General features: G+C 42.7%; 1 protein-coding gene across 19 annotated transcripts in view; it reads right to left on the bottom strand.

Moving 5' to 3' along the window:
* Positions 1–1,045: 1,045 nt before the first annotated feature.
* Positions 1,046–22,299, bottom strand: part of LOC6573754 (protein lap4) — a 74,669-nt gene continuing 53,415 nt past the window's right edge. For 10 of the 19 annotated variants that reach the window (XM_044007440.1, XM_044007439.1, XM_032732437.2 and 7 more), the window contains 8 exons: positions 20,676–22,076; positions 20,112–20,426; positions 16,569–16,701; positions 15,510–15,828; positions 7,572–8,033; positions 6,926–7,061; positions 6,305–6,484; positions 1,046–3,855 (listed from right to left, as the gene is read on the bottom strand). In XM_044007440.1, the coding sequence (XP_043863375.1) occupies positions 2,185–3,855; positions 6,305–6,484; positions 6,926–7,061; positions 7,572–8,033; positions 15,510–15,828; positions 16,569–16,701; positions 20,112–20,426; positions 20,676–22,076 (4,617 nt within the window). In that variant the 3' untranslated portion in view covers positions 1,046–2,184. Of the gene's footprint in view, positions 3,856–6,304; positions 6,485–6,925; positions 7,062–7,571; positions 8,034–9,494; positions 10,948–15,509; positions 15,829–16,568; positions 16,702–20,111; positions 20,427–20,675; positions 22,077–22,299 lie in introns of those variants that run through there. The other 9 variants (XM_044007442.1, XM_044007444.1, XM_044007446.1 and 6 more) reach the window with 9 other exon arrangements.

Below are 22,299 nucleotides of genomic sequence, written 5' to 3'. Positions count from 1 at the left end.
ATGTTGATGTGATGATGTTGGGCGCCCAACAAACTCTAACGATTTTTACATTAAGAGCGAACGAACGCCCATCTGCCAGCCAACTGTCTATCTAGTTGACAACCTCAACAGACGATGTTTCCGACGAAGTTTTGTTGCGCATTCTCTAAAATGGAAACATCTTCCGTAATGCCATTAAGCTTGATGTCACCAGCCTCGTGCTGTTACCCAAGCATCACATGATTCTTCATGAATAGATTCACTCTGTTTAATGGTTGTCTTTAATTTCCTTAACTACACGAGGAAGATATTTCAAAAATGTAGCATCTTTAATTTAAAAATGAAAAAAAAAAAAAAAAAAAAAACCAAATACAAATAAAAAGCCCAAATGACATTTCGTTTCTAGTTGATTATACTTACTCAAGACAATAATAATTTATATGTTTAAAAGTATACATACCTTATATATACAAGCTTTGAAAATCGCATATATTTTCATGGAATTGTGCTCATAATTTTATAGATTTTTTCGAATAAATTGAATATGAGGCTCAGCTCCAAATCTCTCCGTCAATTTAATTTATAGTTTTTAATGCTTACATCACTTGTTTATTAAAAGCTGGCAAAAGTTATAACTGAAATTTACAACACGTAGATAAGCTGCTTTAACCATGGTATGCCACATTAAGCCTCGTTGCGGGCTTACCCGCCATCATGCAACTCACTAAAAATAAACCCGATGGCACAGGCTAAACTCTCGTTGCCAGGCTATAATCTATGCCGTATAAAAATAGCATGGCTGTGTATTTGTGCTCGGATGTAACAAATGGCAACACACTTTTCGGCCATTTGACATAATTCTCCAACTTTTTGCGTGGGCCTTTATGCAATACCTAAATAGAAATTTGCCTGTATATAAACGAGGTTCGTCTGACATATTGTCGTCCTTGCCATGGAACTGTAGAAGTTGGCTACATTTACATATCAGGGGCTACCCTCGATTATTTCCCAAATGTGTATATATATTTGTGTGTGTGTGTGTGTGGACGTCACATTAAAAGATAGGTTTAAAAATAAAAAATAAATTGAATTATTTATTACATTACAACAATGCGTGTTTTCTTTTGTCAGTTTATAAAATATTGTTTTGCTTACATACTAAACACATTTTATATAGATAGATATCATATAATTTTGCTCGCATTGAATCTTTACAATTACAGCTTAGAGAAACTGACTTATTTGACTCTTGCTGTGCTCCGTGCTCATCAGCATCAACAACAGCAAGATAAGCAGCCACTGAGTAGTGCAAGGCAATTAATATATATATATATATATATATATATATATACTTCAAGAATTATGCTTTAAAGTTGTTTGCTGCTTGCTTTTAGTGTAGTATCGCTTAGAGCTAAAATTTATCATAAATATGCCCAACTTAAAGTGGACAGTCGGAATGCTCGGAGTTCAAAGTTTTGCACACGAAGGGAGCATCAAAGTAATAGTTGACCGGTTCACGTCGGGGATTTTGTTTTGTATTTATTTTATAATTTATGTATTTTAATTTCTCATTTATTGTGCTAAAATAAAAAAAACGCAACATTTAATTCAATTCGATTGCGAAAAAGGCTTTTGACATGATATGAAAAAATGGAATGTAAATGAATATTACAAGCAAAACAAAGTGAAATTATTTAAATCAATTAAATAAAATTTTGTTTACTGCCATCATTCCAATTTAGTTACTCGGGCTTTAATAAATTTTCATTTGCGTTTGTTGTGATTGCTGAATTAAATGTTGTTAAAAGCTGTTGGTGTTTCTGGGTTTCTGTATTTAATAATTATGAAATTGTTTTCATTTATAAAACTATGTGTTTTCTTTAAATAGTATTGCGCGCGTTTTTATGATTAGTTACAAATGTGTTTTTTAAATGCAACGACAAGTTATTTGCACAGTTAATTAAAATTATATACACACATGTATAATATATGGTACACACACATGTACGTCAAACCTACATACATCATATGTCTATATATATAATGGTACATTGTTGAATGCTTCTGGATGCGCTGATATGTGACTATGCCTATGGGGGGGTAGGGAGGGGCTGCTGGTGGAGGGCTCGTGAGAATATTCGTGTGCGTCTAGTTAAATGCAATACAGACCATGTGTCGTATACGCAATTTGCAGTTCACTATTGCCTATTTCTTCTTGCCTTTGCGCTTGTTTTTGCTACGATTGTTGTTGTTATTGTTATTGTTGTTGTTGTTGTTGTTGCTAGTGTTGCGACCAGTTTGCTTGCTCGCCTCAAGCCTCGGTATGCCGCTGGTGACAATGTTGGAGACAGTGCGCGTTGTGGTTACCACACTGGTGCTCGGCTCACCAGCAGCAGCGGCCGCTGCCGTTGCGGGCAGCGCCTCTGTGGTCGTTGTGGTGGTTGTGATGGTTTCGCCCTGCTGTGCATCGAAGATCTGGCGCTGAGACTCGCCGCTGCTGAGCAACCGATTGAATATAGCCTCCCCAGATTCGCCAGCGGCCGACTGGCGTGCGGCTTTCGTTTGTTTCTTCACCACCTCGGTGACGGTGACGACGGCGGTGCTGTCGCTGGAGGCTGGGAGTGTGTAGGTTCGCTGTGTTTCCACCACCGAGCCGCCATCGGCGCTGAGCAAATCCTCAACGGATTTGCGCAGCTGTTTTGAGATCTCGGCCAGAGCCCGCTGCTCGGCCTGCAGTTCGGCCAGGGTGTTGCTGCATTTAGCCTTTCCACTTGCTTCCTCCGGCGCCTCGTCATCCTCATGCTCGGCCTCCCTGATGGTGTTGTAAGTCTGTGACTTTTGCAGCTTGCAGCCCTCAGCTCCAGTGTTGAGATTCTCGATGACCTGCGCGCCCTGCACGTAGGCAATGTTCAGTTGCTGCTCCGCATTGTCCTCCTCATCGGAGTCCTCGCTATCGTCGTCCGAGGAGTCGCTGCTCTCGTCCTCTTCCTCGTCGTCGTCCTCCTCATCATTGTCGTCCTCGTCGTTCGCTGCCAATCGGCCGGCCAATTTATCAATTACGGTGCTACGATTGCTGGCCCTGATCAGTGCATCCAGCACCTGCTGATTGCCATTCTTAGCGTCGCTCTGGCCTTTGGTCATAGCCGCCGGCCTAGCAAAGTCAACATCATCCATAGCATCACCATAAGCGCTCTCATCGTCATCGCGTGCATCTACATAGACATTTTCAGCTTCATCCTCCTCATAGTTGTCATTGTCATTGTCGCGTTCCTCCTCGAGGCTCTTTTGCAAATTCAATTTAACCCGCTCATTCTCGAGCAGCTCCTCGAGCACATTCTTCATCTTTGCATTTAATGACAGCTCCGACTTGCCGCCGCCACTGGGCAGCACAAAAGTTTCGCTGCGCAGCAGCGAGGTCGCGCCGCCCCCAAGCTCATCTATGTCAAAGGGCGCGCCACTCACTTGTATAGTTCGCGCGCTGCCATCGCCTCCAATGACAGGATTCAGCACCTCCACAATGGTCGTCTCCTTGGCCAGTGTCTGATGCATTGTCAGTGGTGCTGCTTTAATGCGTACCTTGCCCGACGAGACGCTCTCAATGGACGATGGGCCATAGCTATCCGCATCGTGGCGCAGGAACAGTTTCTCGTTATTCGCTTGCACCGTAACAATGGAGGCAGTGTCCTCCTCCTCTTCATCATCATCTTCATCATCGTCGTCGTCATCATCATCTTCATCTTCGTCCTCGTGATCATCATCGGCAAAATCATCAGCTGCCTGCAGCTCCAGCGGTGGCTGCGTCTCATCAAGTGTGCCCTCATCCCCCTCAGGAACTTGCAGCTCCAACGAGATGATGCGCTCCTTGCACGTCTCCACCTAAATACATTGGAATCAAAATGCGATATGTTGTGCATTTGGTTTGCTGGCAGACAAATAACTAATAAAGGCAACAAGAAACAGCACCAAGCAACGAAACCAAAACCAAAGGCAAAGCAAGAGCTCGAATACATTTATATTCACAACTCTACAATGGAATAGCGGTTTTTTATGTGACTAATATGAAGGTTAATGTAACAGAAATACAGAAAATACATTAGTAAACGTGATGAGAGTTAAAGAGGAAAGAAAGTATTTCAGTAGTAATTTTAAAATGGCGAGTTAAATATAATCTGTTAGCATTCATTGCTCATGCGGGAACTGAGGAGTGTTTGTTCTGAAAAATTATCATTTGATGTGTCTCCCCTTTATGAAATGCTATAAAAAATATATTTTGAATTAAGTGAAATTCTTTAACAGAAACTAGTTTCAGTATCTCATGAAATGGCATCCACAAGCTCTATATAAATTAATACAAAAAAAAAAAAAATGCAGATTCTGGATTACAATAGAAAATTATTCAAATAAAATATGAAAGAAGTTTTCGAAAACTTTTAAAATATTTTATACGCAACGTTAATTCGAATTTAGAGAAATTATGTAAATAGATTGAATTGATAATAAATTTTTATAATTATAAAATATTATAAAAGCTGAATGATCTCAATTACTATACGCAATTATTATTTCAATTTTAAATTATAATTTTTATAATCAAAATATTTTATAATAATATCTAGATGAACTCAATTGAAGTGTGAATCTGTTCAAAGTATTTTATTATAACAAAAACTATAAAAAATTACATATCCAATGTGCAGTATATTCAGAAATGGAGCATTATATTGTATATGAATGCAGACAATAATAAATTAGCCTGAAGGGCCAAAGGCAAAAATAGATTAATGCAATGTGTACTAAAAGCGTAAATATGAAAGTTGAGAAAATGGAGCCAAAGGACATCTGTAGCGTGGATCCCATGGATGCAGCTGGCAAACTGATGACTATGAGGAAGACCGCTGAGAAAATTGCCAGCGTTTTCTTGCTGACAAAGTGAAAGGGTCCCATTGTCGAAACACGATAAGCTGCAGCTTGCCGCTGACAGGCGTCGCACTGAGCCAACTCAGCGCTCAGCTGCAGGCCGCCCGCAGTGCATTTTGCGCATTTGGGGTCAGTTGTGGAGGCTGCATTGCTTGGGGCCAAAGTTTTTGGTCTCGAATCACTAATGTTGGGTCTGGCAAGCCGGCTGGTGTGCCGTTGACGTTCTTGTTTGTTTCGCTTCCTTCCGTTTAGAAATTGGAACACAAAGCAAAGCAATGGAAGCAATTTTTAAGACTCAGATTTGCGGCCAAAAATAGTAGGGGCCATAAAATGTTTTGCGCTGTGTTTTGGGGTTTTATTTCGATTGGAATCATTAAAACGACGCCACCGCCGCAAAACGACACAAAACTTTTGCTTTAATTTTAATGGACTCGGCCATAAAAGGCAGCGCGTCATTATAATGCGTTTGCATACATAAAACCAAGCAAATATCTGGCTCTGAAAGCGGACGTCGTTGCTTTATGGACACGTGACAACAACAAGCCCCAAAACAACACCAGTCAAACTCTTTGAAGGTCTTTGGTTAGGCCCCAAGTGGAGCGGTGAGACAGACTGGGAGGATTCTAAAAACCGCGACACTTAAAATACAACAATAAGCACGGAAATGATTTTCTGTTGTTGTTGTTGCGCTCGCGCAGCGAATCACAAGACCTTTTCGCTTAGGTAGCTCGCAAAAGTAGCTTATTGTCCTTTTTATGTGCTGCACTTCGGTAAGACCCACGGCTTCAGGTGGGCGGGACACTGACGCAATGTCAACAACGAAAGCCACCGAGGCCAACGGAGAGCTCCGCAGAGCACTAAAACAACAGCCAGAATAACTGATAAACATTGCTGGCATAGCACTTACAAGATGTGCAGATACTTTTTAGAGGACACCAGCCAGCAGCCAGCAGCCAGCAGCCGGCAGTCGGCATTGTGCGAGAGACGAGACGATAAAAATCATGAGCTCTATAAAATAATTAAGTTGCGTTCAGTTCAGGACTCTTTATGAAATGTTTGGTGTGCTATGTACAGTGATACAAGTGGAGAAGGGTGCTCTGTGCGCGGTGCATTTAATATTTTTTAGGATGTGCCAAATACGTGAATCAACTACAAAATCGAGAGTGAGAGTGAGAGCGAAAGCGAGAGCGCGAGCGAGACGAGATGCTTGCGTTAACGTTAACTCTTACGTTTACGCTTACGCTTACGTTTACGCTTACGTTTACGCTTACGAGTATACAACAGAAGCGGCTTTCAACCAAATAAAATGTAAAACGCTTTTGCATTGCTCACGAAACTCAAATTGGTGCCAATTAAATATAAATATACGATGTATACACAACAATCAATTTCAGTTGGATTCGCTAACCTCCGTCTCGATGATTTTCTCAATGTACTCGACGGTTCGCAATTGAGGTTGCCCCGTTATGGGGCAGGGCACCTCCTCAGTGCGTCTCACAATTTTCTCATCGAGTATTTTCTCGCGTTCGCGCACGATTACCGGACCATCGCTCGATTTAATGGCAATTTTCGGAAAGACTATTTTCGGCTGCATTTCAGAGAAAAGATGTTAGAATTTAGAAATGAATTTAATGGAGTCCAATTATAAAGCGATTCGAAATTTTGATATCAGATTTCGTTGCGCGTTTTTCTTTTCATTTTCTTAGGATTTTCCATTCAATGCTCTAGCAATATTTTGATTGAACTGACACTGCATTAGTTACATTTGCTCGTGAAACAGAATCAATCGTAACTTGGGGTTTTGATTAAGTTTAGTATATTGTTGTGGTTAGTAAAGCAATCCATGTAGCTCTATGGGTTGTATTGTATTTAGCTGGTTAGCAGTGGCTCAACCGAAATCCTCAGGCAAAACACGCAAGTTAATGGCTTCATTCGAATTTTGGGGATGGTAATTCTTTTTATTTTGTTTGGGGGGTTTCGCTTGAAAATGGAGCAGTAATGTTATGCAGTCTGAACACCGAGAACTTACCTCATTGAGCCTGGACTCATGCGTAATCAAATCGTCGGTCATCTTGCGCATATTCTTGATCACGTCCTGCGCCTCAACGGCGCCCTGTTCCAGCGAGCGGAGGCGGGCCGCACGCCACGAGGCGCGCTTCTCAGCGCTGCGTTAATTAAAAATAAATACAATATTAGCAAGATTTTGGCCAAAGAGTCTTTCTCTTTTTAGCTAACAGAACTCATAGTTGTCTACATAGATATACCAGTGTGTACTTATTGTATATACAGATGTCGAGTGACTAAAGCAGACACCTTAAGAACTATTACGAAAACAAAGATAGTTGAGTCAAACTAAAAGTAAGATGAGAGTTGATAGTGTTTCCCTAGAATAAAGATTGATTTGCATAGATAAACAGATATAGGCTCGAAAATTACATTGAAACTAATAGTTGCTATTCGCTTGTGCGTGTGCGATATGTTTGTGTGTGTGTGTATATGTGTGGGTGTGTGTGTGCACATTGTCTTTGCCGTCAAACTCTGTGTGGGAAATAGATACTTAAGCTAAATGGCTACGCCTACGAGCTGTTGATTTGCTACAAATTGAACCTGTGACCTTTGCGGCAACTCCTGCCCACACGCTTGTGAACTCATTCGGCACCACACTTCAAACTTACTTCATCATGGCTCGCGTCTTGACCGCAGGCTCTGTCGGAACGGCGCCACGCTCGACCTGCTGCTGCTCTTGCTGCTCCGCCTGCTCCAACTGTTGGACGTAGTCGTCCACGGTGAGGCCGGCCTGGCGTGCAGCTGCTGCCAGGGCGCGGCGTTCTGCCTTCAGTGTGCGTACGGGTATGCGGCTGCTCGAGCTTGCAGGCGTGGCAGACTGCTCCCCTTCGTGTATGGTTGGCTCCTCCTGGGGCGGTGATTGTTGCTGTTGCTGCTGCTGCCAAAGACGCTGCTGCAACGCGGGTGGCATCACAACTTTGACCTTTGGCTTGGGCAGCAGCGAGGGCTTGGGTGTATCTCCGGGCGGCGTCGCTGTGGGCGTTGCCTTCATTTGCTGCTGCTGCTGCTGCTTCAGCTGCTTAGGAATTTTGCTGGGCGCGTGCGTTGCCTGCGCTTGATTTTGTGCGGTTCTGTCATTTTGTTTATTGCGGATTTGAAATTCGTTGGGTGTTTCAATTGTGCAAAGTAAAACACATATGAATATACAGATATACATATATAAAAATTACCAAAGATTTGGCTGGGTAAACCAAGTTGTGAATGTGTAATGCGGTTAGCACATGATATGAGAGGGCGGTTACAAGAACAATGACGTTAATTCATTTTAGTCGGATGGGTGTACGTGCCTGTGGCTCCATGCAACAAACTTTGCCATAACAAGTCAAATTTGTTGTAATTAAAATCCAAGAAACACATTGCGAACTTCTTTCTACCCATGCCCAAGCCAAATTCCCATCACTGACAAAATCACTTTTTGAACAACTTTGCCAACAAGTGCAATAACATGGCATCTGGAGATTAGCGTGTTAAGGCAGACAACCAAGGCACTGAAGCGGATCACAGGCCCAGGCCAGGAACAGGAACAGAGACGCATAGCCACAGCCAAAGCCCGAGACAATCCAGCGCAGTCGTAAAACTTGTGATGCCAGTTCACTTTATACATATACATACATACATATATATGTATATGCATGCAAAATTAATTTTAAAAGTGAGCGTACTAAAACTATTCGCAATAAGGTTTCATCTGGCAGTGCTATTCGGCATTCCTTCGCCCACATCCTATGCATCCTGGCTGTCTGCCTCTCCCACTGACAAACTTTGTGGCCTGGTTCCTTTTCGTTTTCCCTTTTTTTTTTTTTTAGCTAAGAGCTTGCTGCAAGTGGCTTTTGTCTTAAACAAATTGCTACACACTTTCGGTTCAAGTTTAATTCGAAATTATTGCAGCTGAATCGGCGCTGCAAAGGCTGCAACTTCTGCTTGAGTGATTTATGTATTTCAATTTACACGACGCCGTCGGCAGCCAGAAGCGCAGCAGCTGAGAAGTGCATAGAAAGGTGGCTGCAGTTAAAGGCTAAGTGCGGCCAGGCTTGACCCAGTCAAGCTGCACTTGCTGCACTATTCTTTTCGTTTTTCTTTTCTTTTTCTGATTTTCGCTTCTTTTTTTTTTATTGCTCGCATTTGGGGGCTGCCGTGCTGCCGTTTGCTCGGCTCGTTTTATTCATTCATTCATTTGCCCTTTCGACTTTTAAATGAACTTTGCGCTGGTCCTCCAGGGGCGCCACTAGAGATGTCGCCATTTTGACCCAGCGAAGCGACGAGACCGTTATGTACATACTATAAAGTATTTAAGCGAGCTGAACTTTTGCAATTGACAGATTTATGTGCGTGCACAATGCTCGCACAACTTTTACAATGCGCTTTGAATTCACTTGATTTTATTTGTTTTTGTTTTTGTATTGTACTTGTTATTGTAGTTTGACATAAGTTAAATACGTAGTGAATATATTAACAATAACCCAATACCGATTTATGATTGTTGTGCGTTAGACTATTATATGCTTAAATAGTGGATGAGAAACTGCAATTGATTTAAATTAATCATATTTTCCATTTATTTGTAGACATTTTTCCATTATGATGTGGAGGAACAAAGATTACATACATACATACATACATTTATAAGATATATGACACATGTTAATCAGTAAATTCATTGGCAATGTTGTGAGCATAAATAGTAATTGATGTTTGGTTCTTGTTTATGTTGATGACGATGCATTGATACATATTATTTCGTGTGTGTGTGTGTAGTATATTTAATACATGGCTTGAGTGCAGATTGTTTTTTTTTTTTTTTTTTTGTACATATACATTCATATAAATATTTATAAAATATATAAAAAATTTAACGTTGACAACAACAACGTAATCGATTTCATAAACTTAACGTACATGCGTTTTGCTGGAACATGTTTCAAGGAGTTTCGCATGGAAATGTGAGTGCTACATAAACAGAGTATTAACACGGCTTTAGTTTAAGGACTTTATCTCCACAAGGCTTTCATAACTTTCAGCATTCTCTTTAAAGAATTTGTCACTTTTTATTTATTTTGTTATTTAAACAAACGAATGCTTCTTTCACTGAATAATTGAATACGCAAACATAACTAAATCAAGTCGGGCATTACCCGTACCATATCTAACTAGGCACTTGTCTCTCTTCTCCTTTTCTCTGTCTGCACAAAGTCAACTAAACGCGCAAAGAGCATAATAATTAGCCTCCTCCCCTGCTTCTATAAAAATCATTAATTTTCCTTTCGTATTTTCTCCACTTGTTCTATCAAATATAAAATGCGTCTAGTTGTAGTAGTAAAACAAAAAATATGTTAATAACGTGGCCCCAAGCGCAAAGAGCGGTCACTGAGTCAGTAAGTGGGCGTGTACTGTATGTCTGTGTGTGTGTGTGTACTTTAGAAACGCTGCAGGTGAGTGATTGTGAGTGTCGTAGAGCAGTGTAAAAGCATTTCAAGTGCTGGCAGAGTGTGCAACGCTGCGCTGTAGTTTTCGTATGAGAAAGAATTTTGGAGCGATTAAAACTATGTATATAGTATGACTTGTAAACAGTTCGTAAAAACAAAACGAAAGAAAACTCAACATTAACACTATGCTTATTAAGTGATGCTGCGATATAAAGTATATTAGAGTCTGTTGATTTGCGTAGTCATTCACATTGTCTAGGAATAGTGTATAAAAATGTTCTGCATATAACAAAGTGTGTTGATAATTATTTAGGATAGAGTTAGTTGGATTTTCGTTTAGATAGTAACTTATTTTAGTCAAAGTCTCTTGCATAGAAAGTTTTTATAAATATATAAGTGTATAGGCTACGTATCTATATAGTTAGATATCAGAGCTTAGTCAATTAACGTGTCCCATTCTCATAAATGTAAGAGATAGACTGTGTATGTGTGTGTGTGTGTCTGGGTGTACTTAGTTAAGTTTTAGCTTCTAAATACTGCTTCAATTTCGTCAAGTGGATTCCTGAAAAAAGTTGGTGAGAAGCAGAAACAGAAAGTTGTTGTGATGTACAATTAAACAGGTGCATTGTTACCGGGCTTGCAGATAGACAAACAAATATAAAAAGCAATTACAAAATAATAATACATTTTTAACTAAATCAGAAAGTTCATCGTGCGAGCAAAGAAATGCTCAGCTGCCTTTGGATTTGTTGCCTTTGGTGTTGGTGTTGCTGTTGCTGTCTCTGTTGTTGTTGCTGTCTCTGCTGTTGCTGTTGGCGAGTTGTCTCGCGCTTATTCTTTATCGCATCATGTTATCGTGGTTTTTCCAAGTTTAATTAATATTTATGCGCCAAAAGCAGCAAGCAAAATGTACAAAAAAACAAACTACAAAAACAAAAGAAGAGAAGAAAAAACAATCGAAAATCTGCCACAGAGTAAAATAATAAGCAGAAATAAACAACAACAACAACAACAACAATAATTGTATTCGCCGAAGCTGAGCAAATTAAATAGCTAGCCACTAGCGCGCACACACACGCACACAGAGAGATTTAAAGAGCATCATTAACGCCCTCATTTTAGCTTAAGGTCAAATTATGCTTTTATATCAGAAGACACACAGATACAAATGCAGACTCACAGACAACTAAATGTTCATTTGCATATGCGCCACGGTGCGCTGCGGTCCATTTGTGGACCGAACGTAGCGCCAACGCCATAAAATATAAATTAATTTATGCGTAATCAACAAAACATAAATATTTTCATCTGCATAAAAACACAAAACACAAAGCGGCCCAAGAAGCTGCGCTCAGTCACAAACCTACCTATGTACACAAATGTAAATAAATATATATATATATATATATATATATATATATATATATATAAATATAAAATAAAATAAAAAAAACAAAAAAGCTATAAAGAAAACAAAACAAATACTAAAGCTGACCAATTGTCATGACGGCGCGATCGATTCAAGGGCAACCGCTGCGCCAAACCACCAAACCACCAAAAACCAATTGAAAGCGAGAGTGAGGGAGTCAATAGCCAGCCGTGGGCAAGCGGTTAGCTAAAGCATTTAAGTGTCTGGCGTCGGCGTCGGTGGCGGCGGCGGCAACATCAGCAGATCAACTAGAAATAGTTTATAAATTATCAAACTATAAATTAGCCGATTAATGCACAAATAATATTTCGATTGCGTTTTGCCGCCATCAGCGGCGACGCTGACGTACACGCCGACGCCGACGCCGGCGTTGACGTCGAATTTGTCGCCACGGAAGCTAGATAAGAATTTATAAACACGGATCTGGCCGAGCCTTTGTGCTACACAATTTTTATAGATTTAAACGAGTTTAATTTGAATACAATAAATACAAATACAAATCGAATTGAGAACATTGCGTTGCCGGCTAATTTGCATTGCCTTTAGTGGCCATACAATATATACATATATATATTATAAACATTTTTGTCGTTGTCTTCTTTATTTTTATTTTTATGCCAGCGATGAAATGTAAATTTATGCGCAAGAAAAAAAAAATGGAAAAAACAAGACTAATAGAAATTCTTGCTGGGAAATTTTTAAATAGGTTATTAACATGTTTATCTTCTTTTCTTCGTTATGAGTTCCAAGGCCGAGCAGTGCCAGCATAATAACATACATTTAAATTTATGTAAATTTTGGGCTGTAAGCCATTTGGTCAGTCAGCTCGGCCCGGCTCGGGTTCGGGTTTCGGTTTCTGATGCTGCGCAAAATTTGGTCTCAAGGTTGTCATTGATTTGCTAATCATCTACAAAGGCCGTCATGTAATATAAACGAGATTCAAAGAGATAACTTGTTTTTTTTTTTGTTTTTTGATTTTTTTTTGTTTTTTGTTTTTTGTTTTAGAGAATTAATTAAAATGATTATTAGCAGTTCGCGCATTTTCAATAGAATTTAAAATAAGAAATGTTTTACATTTTGTTTGTGTTTTGTCAATGAAAAAAGGAGCCTTTATTTTTCTTTTTTTTTCCGCTGATGTCTTTCCGACGCTCACATAATCAAATGCACATATAGACTCTTTGTTTTCCTATTGTCTATAAGAGATATTTTCATAGCAACCTCAAACCGCTTGCACCCCACTCTGCGTACATCTAATTCGCTAAGTCCCAAGGGACAGCAAGACACAGCGACAGCTGATTGCCCTCTGGGCTGAGGAGCTCCAATGTCTGGCGACTTGATATGGGTGCCACTAAATGATATCTCGCGTTGTCATTTGCTCATATGCATGCTACGACGACCCGGTTGACAATGGCGGGAGTATGCAACGCTCTCAAAGTCTTTGTAACAGCAGTCAAAATAATCAAAAATTTGAATTGAAGATATTAGAAAACAGTTTAATGGTTTGGACTTAAAGGATATGAAATTATATATTTGCTTTACAGTACTAGTCAAATCATCATGATATAATTTTATATTAATACAACTTATATGCATTTAAGACAAACGTAAAATTTTCAGACATTCACTCGCTTTGGCCTAAAAAAGTATATATTATTTGTTTAGTAATAAATAATTTTCTCAAAACTATTTAACGTCTCTCTCCTTTCTGCTGAGGGGAATGCATTGATTTTGATTGCAAATATAATTATATTATCAATATTATCAGCATTTCGATATAAGGTCTTTACCTCTTATCAATTGATAATTTGCGCCCTTATTTATTTTGGTAGGGTATTTGGACATTTATGCGTTTTGCGACAGAATTTTTCAGGCGTTTATTGCTATTTGTTTTGCGCCCTTCTTTCAACAACGTAGTGTGTATAAAATTGTATTAAATTACACTGTTGTTGCTCATTACATAATGCTGCCGGAGTCAACAACTTGAAACGAACCCGCCACAGGCTACGGCAGTCTACATTTAGCGTACGTTGCCTAATAGACATGCAAAGGTATGTCAGCCACGTGGACAGACAGTGGAGGGCAAAGAAATTTAATAACAACTGCTTGAAGGGTGCCAGAACGAGCATGACATCAGTAGTCGCTCCCAGCTATCGTTTGGCATGCATTAGCGGAAACAAATGTACGGAAATGTACTCTACATATACAAATTTACAGCTTGATGCTGTTGGCGAGCAAATCACCAGAGAGAGGGGAGAGAGAGAGAGACAAAACAAGTTTGTATATAATATAATTACCAAATCCGTGAAAAAGACCTTTCTCACATACCGAATATTATACATTTTCATTTTCAGGCTGAGTTGTTCAACTTGAAGAGATCATGACCTTTGACAAGAGAGAACATTGTAAAGACTTGTGGGCGGGATTTAGAATACGTTACGCCTACACGTTTCTAGGATGCTTAAATCAGCGCGTTGGTTACATTATGACTAGCTGGAATTTGGCTTGTGTACGCAGCACCCACGCCCCGACCTTTTGCCAGTTGCCCATTTGACATTTGCGATGCGTCGGATGTCCGCGTGGGAGGCGCAGCGCAATTTGCGGCTTGTTTGAATGATGAAGTTAACCAATTGTAAAAACAGCTGCCATTGGTCCGGCGGGAATCGAATTTGTTTGCTCAGTGCACGCTGCCAGTGGAGCAGCTGAGGAGCGGAGCATGAGAGAACGTGGCGTATACGCAATGCTCTGCAGAGTAAACGTAAATTGAACGCGGTACTGAGAGAGAAATTTAATAGCTGGCAGTTGTCGTAGCACTTTCGAGCTCTTTATAGATAATGCAGAGTTATGCGCCACTCGACGAATTTATTAAAATATAACTTGCTTTTCCTCTCACTGTTGCCCGTTCTCGCTGCGTTGTATGCTTCAAAAATATGCGGCAAGGGGCAAACATGTTTTTAAGTGGAAAAACGCCTCAGAGGCGCTGCTGCGATTTATGAGTCCAGACAACGCTTAAGTGCTACTTAAAACTTAAACTGCTTAGGGTGCATCATGCCCGCCCTGCTTTGCGAAGTTGTGTATACGTACGTACTCTAGACATAAACATGAAAATACATACACATAGGGATTACTTAAATAACTAGAGTAGATGCTTAGAGCACACACTACGTTTCGATGATGATGATCAGCTCCATCAAATGGCTGGATGTGTTTGGCATGTGGAGTGAAATAGATAAGCTACTAATGTATAAATGTAAATAACTGTATGTATATGGGTCTGAGTGTGTGTGTGTGTGTGTGTAGTAGAGTATGCTTATGGATAATTTAATTTAAGAGCAACATAAATAAAAGCATCATTTCACCAGCACCAGCACCAAACCAAAAGGCAGCAGAGGATAGATAACGTTACCAATGAAACCTAAAACTTAAAATGCAGCAAAATTATTAATAAACAAATGCACAAACACCGTAGAATATAACTAGTATGTGTTTAAATGTTTATATTTGAAACTGTGTTGCGGTGTATATATATATATATATATATGTATGTGTGAGTGTGTATTTGTGAATCATTATCATAATTATATATTGTGGTTTGACCAATTGTAGACGTGTCTGTGCATTGAAATGTAACATAAAATAAAATGCAAAAAGAACGCAAGCACCAATAATCCAATAAGACTTTGCCATCAAGCACTCACCTAATGTCCTCCGCATCATCGAACTGCGCCCTGACAACGTTGTCAACGACGTCCTTGCGAATGCTCGCGTTCTCTCTGTCATAATCATCAGCGTGGCCATCGTCATCGTCGTCATCATTGTCATCGCTGTTGCTGTTGCTGCTGCTGTCAGCGTTAGCCGATTGCTTATCAGCATGCCGGGCGGCGTCCTTGTCAATGTTGTCATTGGCGGCATCTAATAATCTGGATTTCTTATCACGACTGAGTGTTGCAATTTTCTTTTCCTCTTCCTGGCGCAACTTTTCGACTTCATCCTTTGACAGGAATGAAAAAACTTTCTCTGCAATTTATAGTAAGGTCAGAAAACCCATTAAATGAAACGCACTTAAATGTCATCCTTCAATTCAAGCATTCCTTTCATTATCTAGACATTTAAGAAAAAATATTCTACAGCGCCTGCTTCATTTGCTTTAATCCGCGCGAGGAATCGCGCACATCAAAAGCATGAGCTGAAGCCTTGCAAACGGCGAATTCTGGGAACGGCTCCCTCTCGCAGCTTTTTCCTTTGTCATGTAAATGCCTGCAAAACTCGCATCTCGCCATATATTCTAATTATTAAAGCCAATGCACGGAAACCTGACAAGGATTGCCAGCACCGAGGTACGAAAAGCAACCGCATGCTCAGCGCACGCTTATACTATTAAATGGCTTCATTTTTTTAAGCTTGTGAATCTCTCTAACGCGATTTCTGGTTTCAGATGAGTGGATTATACTAGGCTTCACCACTTAGCAATTCTCTCATTTTCATCATAGCTAAATTCTGGAATTTGCTTAAAAATCTTAAAAAAAAAAAAAAAAAATAGTACATCAAATGATTTTTTGTTGCTAATGACTGAGAACAGAGTTAGAACAAGCTAATACGATTCTCTCGTTGTTCGTATGAGAGTTGCCAATGACTGCCTCTGGAAATTTATGAAGCTCCTTTTCCTCTCAGTCGACCTCTTTCGAAAATTACTTTTGTTTTTCATCTTAGGTCTATTTTCTTTTTTTCTGTTTTGGGAAATATTCGTTTGAACTAACCTGTTTTTTGTGTGGGCTTGTGTTGATCCTCCATGGCAGACTCAAAGAATCGTTTTTTGTCGGATACCGATTTAGGCACTTTTGTGGGCGTGGGTGAGAGCACGGCTGGCACATTCTCGGCCGCAGGTGATAACTGGAAAAATGCAGTCTTTTGTTAGCAAGTCAACGGAATAAACAAAAAAACAAAAATTGAACTTTAAAAATAACAAAGCAAAAAAATCAATAAAGGTTAAAAAAAAAAAAAAAAAAAAAAAAAAAAGGTGTCCGCCAGTTGAGCTCAGTCGCGTTTCGTGTCTATATAATTTTTACGACTTTGGAAAAACTGCAGTTTCCGAAGTGATGGTCAAAGAAACCCAAACGACCATAAACCAAATTGATGGCTCCGCACAAGTTTATTAAAAAGCACGCGGAGCGATGAAGTAGCATTTGTTTGCCAGATACGTCAGCAGGCAACAAAGAGGGAGAGAGAGCGCGGCAAGAGGACTCGCTATAGTAGCAGCAGCAGCCAGCGTTTCAATCATAAAGTGGCCAACCGTGTTGTTGTCCCGGGGCGGACTGGGTAAAGGATCAAAGCATTGTTTTTCGCCCCAAGCCTTATAATTTACGGGGTCGGGGACACAAATTACAGCTGGGGCAGTTAGCTGGGGGCCGAAGAAGAGAAGAGTGCAGGCAGGGGCACGACAGGGTCAGGCCATTTATCATCCAAAGTCGTGTACTGTCGGTTTTATGCTTTCATGCAATTTCTTCGTTTTAGGCAATCTGAGAAGCCCAATGCCAGTGGGGCAGGAGATGATGTGTGTTTGTATGTGTGTGTGTGTGAGTGTGGGCGACTGCTGTAACGACGACAAAGTCATTAAACGGCAGTGCAGAAAGAGCAAGAGCAAAAGCCAGCGTTTAACTGCACAAATTGCAACCTTATCCTATGGTTCGTATAGCACATACGCACGCACACATGCACACACACACACACACCAGCACAGTTACACACAGTAACGAATGCAACAACAGACCCACAATAGCCAACACACAAGGCCAGGCTCATAAATAAAGGAGGCGACCATGCGACCAACTAACGACAAGTGCATGGAAAAACGATATCAGCCAACAAATCCACCCTCTGCTCAAGCCCATAAAGACAAGTCAAGTACACTACTTTATATATAGAAAAGCCATCAGCCAGCAGGCAGCCAGCCGGCTAGTATCAAGGATCCAGTTGAGCTGTATTTTTAGCAGAGAGAAATTAATTTTGTATCGAATTTTTCGATTTTCAATTAAAACTCAATACTTGTGCCAAGGGATGAAGTAAGAGGAAAATCATCAGCAGAAGCATCAACAGCAGCAGGAGCAGCAGCAGCAGCAGGAGCAGCAGCTCTCTTTTAGCTTGTGCCTTGATGCTCCTCCTTGCCAGCTTGAACGACAGGCGGGCTAATAGAAACTCATTGAGCCATGAAAGTGTTGAGAATATGGCTAGTGGGAGCACAGCCCCAGTGGCTGGTGCAGCCAGAGCGAGCAGTTGTGGGCAGCGCATTAAAAGCCAATAAGCTATAGAATAATTCAGACGCAGCCCTTGTTGCGTCAGCTCTCTTCCGCTTACATGCCTCAATGTTTGATATGCGTTAGTGTGTTATTGTGTTAGTGCTATCATCGATACCCAGATACCGCTTATCTCTCACAGCAATTAACAGTGTCCACTGATAAGATAAGATTGCAAGTTGGCACAGAGAGATGCCACCAAATGCGACGCATTGCTCGAAACGACAAATCAGTGGAGCGCCAAGCGCCAACGAGTGCGGCACGCTTGGGGCGTGGCCTGCCTGTGGACGCAGTTGGTTTTCGTTAGCCAATGTGGCAAGCAGTGGAAGGGAGCTAAGCTACTCATAGGGAATTATCTTCTCGATAAGCTTGGCTGTGATATCATATTAACTGACGACAGGGACAACACAAAATGAAAGATAATTTCCACATATCGAATTACAACAGAATCGTTTATTCAAGATACGTAATTTTAAAAAAATATTCAACTTGTTTCATCGTTTTGTTAGTCAAAATAAATTATCATTAAAGTCAACTTAGGAGCTCTATGGAAGAATTAACTACATAAATGGTAAAATTGTAAAAATTGCATTTGTATTTGTATTTTTTCGTGATTTGTCTGGCTCTGCTGTGTGTATGTGTGTGTGTAGCTGTCTCTGGGCATTAGCTTCAATATTCTCATTGGTTTTCTACTCGCAAAGTTGTGAAAGGAGAAGAGAAATGAATCCACTTGCTGTCGTGTGGGGCGGGAGGTGCAAACTGTAGCGCTTTAAGCAACGAACTGTTTCAATCAACGTCAAATTAAACTGGACGCAAAGCGAGCAGCGAAAGAGAGATAAATAGATAGAATCGAGCAAGGTGGGGGCAAATATGTTGATTGTGGTCCTCAGGGACAGGTGAGGAGCGCACATTCAGCTTCCACTGTTCATTGACCGACTGTGGTGCAATTTGTGTGGGGTGCAGGGGACCTTCTGCCAAAGTCAACAAAAAGTCGCATCTAATTAGCAATACAGATGCGTTGCATGTTGCCGATGATTTGTAGTATGTGTCAGATTGCAGTGGCCGCAGTGGCTCCTCCCGATTGCTTGACGGGCGCCGGCAATCAATCAAATATAAATATTGAAGCTATTGCTATTGCAACGTCTGCACTCTGCTGCTCAATTTGCTGTTGCCTTTTTAATGGATGGCTAGAAAGGTGTTGGGTTTTAATTAAAACGCAAGAGCGACTACTGTGGGGGTGGGCGGCAGGTGATGGGGATTTGAGTTACACAATTTAGGTAGTTAGCTTGGCAGCACTTAAGCAGCGTCGTCAGCTTGACCCAGAAAGCAACAGGCAACAGGCATACGGTAGATGCCAGACGACAGGCGGCAGAGGTAGCTAACTCAAGTGGACATCGCGCCAGGAGGCGGCTACACGGTCGTCTCCTTGCCAGTCGGTGTTGAGGGCGTTTTGGGCGTGGCAGGCGGCGTTGTTAACAGCTGTGGCTGTGACAGTGAGCGTATCTTGAAATTACCCATGCCGCGCAGACCGTGCGGCTTCTGAGCCACCGGAGGAGGCGGTGCTGTGCGCAATTTACTCGGTTTTTGCGGACGTTTCGGGGGCAAGGGCGGCGGCGTGGGCGACTTGGAAGCCCGACAATTTAAGGAGGTATCGCTGCTGCGACGGGAGTCAAAGAACGCAGTATTGCTGTAAATGGCCTCCTCTTCGATTGTCGAATAGATTTCCTCGGCTGTCTCATAGTAGCTACTGTAGGGTGCACCGACCGCAGCGGTGGTTTTCGTCCGCAGCGACGAATTGGACGAGTTAATGGAGAAGGAGCTGTTCGTGCCCAGCGACGAATTCGATATATCAACGCGAGCTGTGGTCATGTTCTGGTAATTGCTATTGGAGTCGGGGCTGACCAGAAATTCCGAGAACGTTGGAAATTTCATTGTGGCATAGGAGGGTGATTTGACCGACGGCTCGGCGGCCGTGGTCGATGATGAGACAGCAACACGTGTTTCACTCACCGGTAACGCAGCTGGCGACGAGGCTGAGCTGGCCGCATGCAGATAAAGCGGCCCAGCTGAGCTGGCTAAAAGCACAGCTGATTGCGAGGAACTGGCGGCAGCTGACACCTGGCGCTGATCGCCGGGCAGCAGCAGCAGGTTAAAAACGGTCTGAGACTGCGGTTGCTGCTGCTGCTGCGGCTGTGGCTGCGAGGCCGCACCGCCCAGTCTAAGCTTATTGGGCTGCTGCGGCTGCGGCAGGCTGGCATATTGCACAGGCAGTATTTGGGCCGTGGGAAAGATTTCTGTGGGTGACGCGGGCCCCAAAAGCAGCGGCTGCGGCGCGGCATCCAGATAGTTGTTGTTAGCATTGGCAATGGGAAAATAAGATGTTGCGTTAGTAGCGACAGCGATTAGTGGCGTCTCATGCAAATGATGTGAGTGCTGGGCGGACATTGTGGGCGGGTCGGCGTTGGTTGGTGTTGGTGGCGATGGCATTGATGTCGGTATTGGTGGTGGTGGTGGTGGAGGTAGTGGCAGGCTGTCAATGTCAGTATCGGAGCTATCTAGGAATGGATAGTTTACCGCATAGTTGTTGTTGTTGCCGCCGTTGTCACCACCGCTGATGCCTGCTATGGGTATGGGCGGAGCCGGCTCGTAGGGAGCACGCAGCTGATTTCTCATCTCGTTTTCGCGCAACAGAAAGTCGCGATGCTGCTCTGGCGTCACCAATATGTTGTCCGGCGAGTTCTCGTGCACGAAATCATGTGGGCGCAGCTGTGCCGGCGGCAGAGCCTCCATATAAGCAGATTCCTCCACCAGGGGCGACGGTAGCCTGGGCAACGGCGATTTGGGCATTGTGGCAAAGTTCACCGGCGGCGGCGGGGGGCTTTCACGAGGCCGGGGCGTCTTGCTGGCTAGGCGCACGGGCAGCTTGGGCACCTGATGTATGGTATTGGTGCTGGCATCGTGCTCGAACACCGCGAAGTCACCCTGACCCACATCGGTGGCCTGGAACGTCTCCAGGGCCACGTTGCGCACCAAATCGGCCTTCTTGAGCTGCGGCTTGGGCAGCGTGGGTGGCGGCACTTTGGGTCGTGTGCCCGTCAAGTTCTCTGTCGACTTGGATATGACCGTGCTAGGAGTGCTACGTCCACTGGATGGCGACTGCTCGAGCAGATCCTCGTTGGAGCGCGCGCCACCAAAGAAGAACTGATTGCGCGGCGAACGGGGCGACATACTGATTGCCCTGGCAATTTGCGTATACTCATCGTCTTCACTGGGGTGCACCTGGCGGAAGGGATTCTCGCGATCCAGCTCACCTTCAGGAGGATCGGGAGATGTGGCACGCGAGACATGCTGCAGCTTCGGAGACTCAACCTCGCGTATTCGCGCAACGGTCGGCACAATGGGCGGCAAAGGATCTGGACGGCGCTCTAGAGTGGAACTGGCCGAGGAACTGGGACTAGTGGCACGGAGGATGCCCTTGCGAGGCATGCGACTGCTGATCTTCGAGCGGGTATCCTGCTCCGAGTCATAGGCACGCGTGAATCGATCGGGTGTGCGAGACCGCGAGCGCTCATAGTCCGACTTGGAGCGCTCGTCGCCACTTAGATCAAAGCTCACAGACTTTCGATGCCCTCCAGCATACTCGGGCGTGCTACGTCCCGAGCGGGACGGCTTATATGGTCGACAATCGCTCTCCGAGTCGCTGGTGTAGCGGCCGCGCGGACGCTCAAAGCAATCAGAGTCGGTGTCCGCGTATGAAGGAGGCGACTGCAAGTCGATGGGCGGCGAGGACTCCTCTTCCTCGGGAATGGCATCTACGTCATCGTCCTCATCGTCATCGTCGATGATGTACACCGGCTCGGCTTTTTTAGGCGTTGTGGGCTCTTGGGGTTGGCTCTCCTCTTGAGACTCCAGCATTTTCTGATATGAGTAACGCGCTCCGGGTGCCAGTCGTTCCGGTGTCTGTGTGCCGCGCTGCTATTGGATTTTGGATTTTTTTGGTTTTTTATTTAGTTTTGAGTTTTGTTTGTTCATTTTGCTGGATGGTTGCAGCTGAAACTGCTTCCTTCACACACAAGCATGGAACACAAATTGCAATGTGCGAAGTTAATTGAGTGCGTTTGGGTGTATGTTTCGTGGCTGTTGGTGTGTGACTGTTGTGGGTGTTGATGGTGGTTGTGCGCATGATGATGCATATTTG

Source organism: Drosophila mojavensis, unplaced genomic scaffold (assembly GCF_018153725.1).
Source record: "Drosophila mojavensis isolate 15081-1352.22 unplaced genomic scaffold, ASM1815372v1 contig_16, whole genome shotgun sequence".
NCBI lineage: Eukaryota > Metazoa > Arthropoda > Insecta > Diptera > Drosophilidae > Drosophila > Drosophila mojavensis.
This window is presented reverse-complemented; position numbering and strand designations above follow the sequence as displayed.